We start from the raw sequence: 6,295 nt of genomic DNA on the forward strand, positions 1-6,295 counted from the left end.
TAAAAATTGTTAGATTAAGATTTTCAGCAAAAGCTAGAAAGTCAGACATCCAGTTCAAGGAATCTACCTAAATTCTTTCACAAAAGCCTAATTACATGGAAAAAATTACCTTATTCTAATTATACTTGGTGATAACATTCAGGTGATTACATGATAAAAATGTAAAAGAAACCTTGTACATATTAATATTGAACTTAGTCATTTTTGAGTGTACTCATCAATCGTGCTCAGCCTGTAGAAAATAATTTTTTGCAAAATGTCAGAACAAACATTTCAGGTAAATAAATAGGCTATCTCACACATCTAAATGAAACTTTACTTTTTAGTGCAATATTTTGGGGCAGATACCCTTCATCAGGCAGTATATACCATGTTACAGAGAAGTTAGTGTAGGAAAGAGATTTTGAGAGTTTAGAATATACAAAAGTTTTAATTAGAGACATGCTGGAAGTAGGATTTCTATAAAATTATTGTTTAAAATAAATACTGTTGGACATTTCATGTAACTATATCGAGATTTCAAAGAAAAATGCAAAAAACCTGTTTTTGCTCGGAATAAAAACTTATTAAATGATTACTGGAATTACACAAATAGGATTTTAGAAATAAATATACACACATACACTTATAATTCACCATGCAACTGTGTACAAATAAGCAAGTAAAATAGTCTGTTACTTGTTTTCAGGGAAGACTTTCAACAAGGTATTAGTAAGAGAAATTGAATATAAGAATAAGTGTTAAGTAATCTTGTCTAGAAATAGGTTGGGTTTACGAGAAAATAGGTAAAAAATTATTTGAAAATAAATTTTCCATTCTGGCAGTAAAGTTAAACTAACTTTACTCTCCAGATAATGTTAAACTTTTTATTTCAGCCATTGTTTTGCCATTGCAGCTTTATCAGGGCTAGTAGTAGAAGAAACACCAATCTTACAGCTGTTTCTCCGATATATAGGTTGTAACACATGCTGCATGGTTGCAGTAAATGAAACATTGTTGGGACAGATGTGATTAATTTTTGTATTACACTGATTAGGAAATTGTTGTTTTATTGTAGCTTGGGTATATACTAAATGATTTTTATCATTTTGAAATTTGTTGTTTTCCCTTTTTCTGACATTTTAAATATTTGGTGAGGAAGTTACAAACTTCGCTGTGAGATCTTATGATAAAAACTCAACATTATTGAATTGCATCTTAATTACTTAAGTATGAAAAATACCTTGAAGTTAACTACTTAGTGAAAGCAATACTGGTGTAACAATACACAGCTTAAATTAAGGATATATTATTGAAATGTACTAGTTTTATTAATATGTGACATCAAAAGAAACCCCATAAAAGTATTGTGCTTTTTTGTATATAATTTCATTGAAATATCACATCAATTAGGTTACATAATCGGCAGGAAGTTGCAGAATAAAGTTTGAATCTTTTTAATTAAATGTATGGCTGTGTGTTTAATATAGTATCTGTCAGTACTGAATTTCACAATTTATGAGGGATCTGAATTTACTTTCTGATTTTTTTTCTGTTTATGCATGTTTATATTATAATAGAATTATGGGGAAAAACAAGTGAGAGTGATATGGATTGCATTTTTAAAGAGAAAATGAGAAAAAGTTATTTAGACCTAATACAGTATCATTCTTCATAATAATAGTTCAAGAACAGTTTATATACAGAAGCATATAACATAAATGTATAAAACATATACACATTTATTAAATAATGATTGGTATTTTAACTGTATTGGAACTGTTAATATTTAAACTTTTGACTTGTGATTGAATTAAATAAATTTAAACCATAATACACAGAATATTAAATATTGTAATAAGTAACATAAAAGACATGTGGCTGGATTTATTTCAGTAATATTGGAGAAGTTTAAGAAAAAAATATGTGAAATTATGTTAGAATTTCAAACACTGGGTGAGTCTTTAAAACTGTGGTACTCATTAAAACTATGATAAAACCCATCAATAATTCTAGGGTTAAATGTTATTGAATGCGTGACATGTACATTTTGTATGATCAAATAATTATTCCTTCTAATTTGATAATATTCGATTTCCATATTCATTTATTAATGAACATAATAGTAAAAAATATGTAGGATTAAAAAAAAGATTGGTAAATCGTATAAGAAAAGACTGTAAAAACCTTTGCTCTTTTGATAGGATCACCTGTAGAAAACACAAGAATTTATCGGTTTTTTTTATTTATTAATGAAGGCTTATTAAATTTGATAGTAAGTAAGTGGAAATATATTATGTAGATTTTGTATACAGTATCAGTCAAAGTGTGAGTCAAATGTATCAATACTCAAGTTGTCATGAAAGGAATGTTTTCTTTGGTTTATTTGTTATATTTATACCCAGTATGAGAATATGAGGTTTAAGGAGTTGGTTTTGAAACATAAGTTGAGTAAACAGTAGTTGACACGACTCGTGGATTTCATTGAGTAGAAAAATGAAATTTGTCTAATGAAGTCTATCATTTGTTTTATTACTACACTTGGCCATCTTATCCCATTGTTTGTAATAGTTAATGTTACAAGTAGTTGACTTTTATGTGCATACACCTGGATTTTTTTGCATTGTCACCTGGCAATAAGGGGTTTAACTGTTTCATTTCAGTAGAGGTCAGAGATTTTTTTTTATTAACATTGTAGTTGATCATATTCTCAGTAGTTTCTAATACATGTGAGATGTACTTTATGTAAATAAGAATCCTAATTCTGACCAGTCACAAAATTAGAAGGAAAGGTGCAGGTTCACTATGATGTCATCCATTGTTCAACTGGAAATAAAGGCAGGGAAGGGAAAAGTGTGAACAAATGTTATTCAGTCATCCTTCAATACCTGTTGAATGTCCTTTCATGAGTATAAATTACACAAAGCCCAAGTAATGCTGAAATCCCCACCCTTTTCACCTCACGACTGTATAAATGAGTATTTATGGGCAATATTTCTCAGTAAAACATACAGCCTCGTTTGTAAATGTTTCTGTACCTTTTAAAAGTTTCAATAAGCATTTTGATCCTTTTTATTGATGTAATATACAGTATGTTTGTTAATGGAACCCCTGAACTTCTTTAGCTTCAATTATATGACAACATTGATCAGACATTTTTGTTACATAATCAACTGGTATTTCCTGCATTTGTTGCTGTACAATCTTTCAGAGTTTCTTTACTATTGGCTGCTCTTTTGTGATATTGCTTCTCAACTGATGTCACAGGTTTTTAATTAGATTAACACTGAGACTTTGGGCTGACGAGTTTGTAAATTTCAATCGTCAACTCTTTACTTCACCACCACCTCCTTCCATTATGTATCAGTATTTCTCTCACACTTCTTTGCTAGTTATCAAGTGATGTGTATTAATTTGTTTTGGGTCATTATGGTGTTATTATTTGAAGCCAGGGCTATTTTGTGATGAACCATGTTTTACTGTTTTGCCTAAACTCTCACTTAATTTTTATGGACACATCTCCACACAAAACATCTTTTAGAATTTCTAAAAATCTCAGCATTTATTTAATTAGCCCTTACATAATTTTTTCATTTGTTCTTTCAGTTTTTCTGATTCTTTGCAGAGTTTGAATGATTCATCATGCTAAAATTTGGGATGTTAGTCTTTTCCACGTAGATGACATCATTACAACTACCTTTCAATAATGAAAATTAGTTGAATGGATGGCAACTTCCTGTTATAGAAACACGAGTGTAGAGGATGACGTTTTGAAAGTCTTCTGCCTTTCATCTTCAATAACTTTGAAAAGTTTTATAACTGATTATAACTCAATGTATATCATATGTATGTTATTTACTTCTGAATGTTTTTGGATTGAATTGTTTTAATCATTCAAACTATATTGCTCTCTCATTTGGATGATATCTTGGACATCCTTTCTATTAAAACATCCAGTTGCAACAAAATATAATGTTCTTTGAACTACACTGAATATTTTGAACAATATCTACTTGAGTTTCTTTTCATTTATGCTCATTTTTTCCTCTTTAAAGTGAATTATTTTTCTCAGTTTTAGCCATATTGAAACTCTCCAAGTCTCTGGATGATGTTGATGTTTAACAGTTCATTCACTGCAAGTAATTCAATTTAAACAAGGGTTTTGATGCAAAAAAAATAAGTTGTATCGTTATGAAAATGTATCAGTGGATTAAGTTCATTCAATTCATATTTAATGATGCCCAAATAGATATTATTATGTTTTACCAATAGCAATTTCTGTGTTTGAAGGTTTTTGTTATAAAAATAATGTTTTTTGTTTTACTTTGGATACAATTGTATAACTACATAATATGTGGGAGTTTTTATTGTTATAAAAATACTACTAACTGCTATTTACTTTGAATTTATTTTGTATACAAGACAAGCTTGGGCCACTCTTGGAGACATGTCTGAAGCCGATGCCATGGAAGGCTTTGTTAACCTTCTTGATTCTGCTTGTCCACTTTTCCGACCTTATGTGGAAGCACATAAAAGAGATTTGGAAGAAAAGGAACGACTGAAGTGAGTTGCTTACGAGTGGGGGGTTTATTTTTCCAGTCAAAATAGGCACACATGTTTAGGGTTATTTAATGTACTTTACATGTACTGTTGATATACTGACATCAAGTTGTTTTGAAACTGAACTGTAGTTGATAGTAGAATAAATGTATCAGTATTTCTCTCATGCTTCTCTGCAGTTATTAAGTGCTGTATATGTGTGTATACCATTGTACTTATAACTATTTGGCTTCAGACTACAAGATTTAAGTAGTGATATTCTTAAAGAATAAAAAGACTAATAGCAGTCATTGATTGAATGTTTTGAGACTAATAGCAGTCATTGATTGAATGTTTTCTGTCTCTTATATTATTTACATTTGTGGGAATTTGTCAACATCATGAAATTTATAAAATTTAGTTAATTTATAGATCTTTTAAGTACCTAATGAATGAAACAACTCTTGTTTTAACTGTACCATGACTGTAAGTGTTGGCCTGGCAAGGCCAGGTGGTTAGGGCACTCAACTCGCAATCTGCTGGTTGCAGGTTTGAATCCCCGTCACACTAAACATGCTTGCCCTTTCAGCCATGGGGCATTATAATGTGACGGTCAATCCCACTGTTCGTTGGTAAAAGAGTAGCCCAAGAGTTGGCGGTGGGTGGTGAAGACTAGCTGCCTTCCATCTAGTCTTTCACTGCTAAATTAGGTACGGCTAGTACAGATAGCCCTCGCGTAGCTTTGCACGAAATTCAAAACAAACAAGCTGTAAGTGTTATTTTGGGAAATGTTGCTACACTTGTTTCAGTTTCATCTTCCATAGTTATTATAAATTTGTATGTCAGGTTGAATTATAAAAGTAAGATATACTTTTAGCCAACTAATACTTTAAGTGTGAATGATTTACATACACATGTAATATATATATAAATATATATATACATACAATTGTACAAGCTATAATTATTTTCTGTTCTGATTTATTTTTAATATTTTTAATTGTTTGTTTGATAACTTGTTTGTAAAATAATCTCCTTGTTTTTCAGTTGTGCTTGATAGTTAGTGACATGAATATTTTTTCTTTTAAACATCTTGGAGCTGTTATAATCATCATACATTATTACATGGGGAGTCATTAGAGTACTATTAGATTTTATGAACTACATAAATAATGATCAGCCAAATGCTGATGCAGATTTTCAGATCACATACTGTTTTCTTGTCAAATTAGGAAAGAAGAAGAAGAGAGACAGAGAAGAGAGGAAGAAGAAAGAGAGAGACAGAAGTTAGAAGAAGAAGCAAGACAAAGAGAAGAACAAGAAAGACAAAAAGAAACAGAACAAAGGTTATTCTTATTTGTACTGTGTTTGAAGTCCTGTTTATTATTCAAAAACATTTTACTTTTCATTATCAGAAGATGGGATATCAGAAAAATAACTAATGGCAGTGTTGTGAACAGGCTTATTTCTGTAAAGCTTTTATTGTAGTTAATGTGCTGGCAAAGTGGATTTTTTATATGAATGTAACTTATTATTTACTTGGAGTTATATCATGAAATGTTTCATTTTTATATTTAATCAAGTTATAAAGTGGTTCATTTTTATACAGAATTTTATTATAGAGTGCTCTGTTTTAATACTGAACCACATTACAAGTTGTTCCATTTTAATACTGAACCACATTGCAAGTTGTTCCATTTTAATACTGAACCACATTACAGGGTGGTCCATTTTAATACTGAACCACATTACAGGGTGGTCCATTTTAATACTGAAC

The 6,295-nt window shown here is 30.2% G+C and overlaps 1 protein-coding gene across 1 annotated transcript in view; it reads left to right on the top strand.

Annotated features, from left to right (window-relative positions):
• The window catches only part of LOC106475128 (Golgi resident protein GCP60-like), a 17,289-nt gene that overhangs the window by 4,395 nt on the left and 6,599 nt on the right, over positions 1-6,295 (top strand). The window contains exons 3-4 of the mRNA XM_013935826.2: positions 4,402-4,542; positions 5,751-5,864. Of these exons, the coding sequence (XP_013791280.1) occupies positions 4,402-4,542; positions 5,751-5,864 (255 nt within the window). The remainder of the gene's footprint in view (positions 1-4,401; positions 4,543-5,750; positions 5,865-6,295) is intronic.

The sequence above is a fragment of the Limulus polyphemus genome, unplaced genomic scaffold (assembly GCF_000517525.1).
Source record: "Limulus polyphemus unplaced genomic scaffold, Limulus_polyphemus-2.1.2 Scaffold8122, whole genome shotgun sequence".
In the NCBI taxonomy this organism is placed as follows: domain Eukaryota; kingdom Metazoa; phylum Arthropoda; class Merostomata; order Xiphosura; family Limulidae; genus Limulus; species Limulus polyphemus.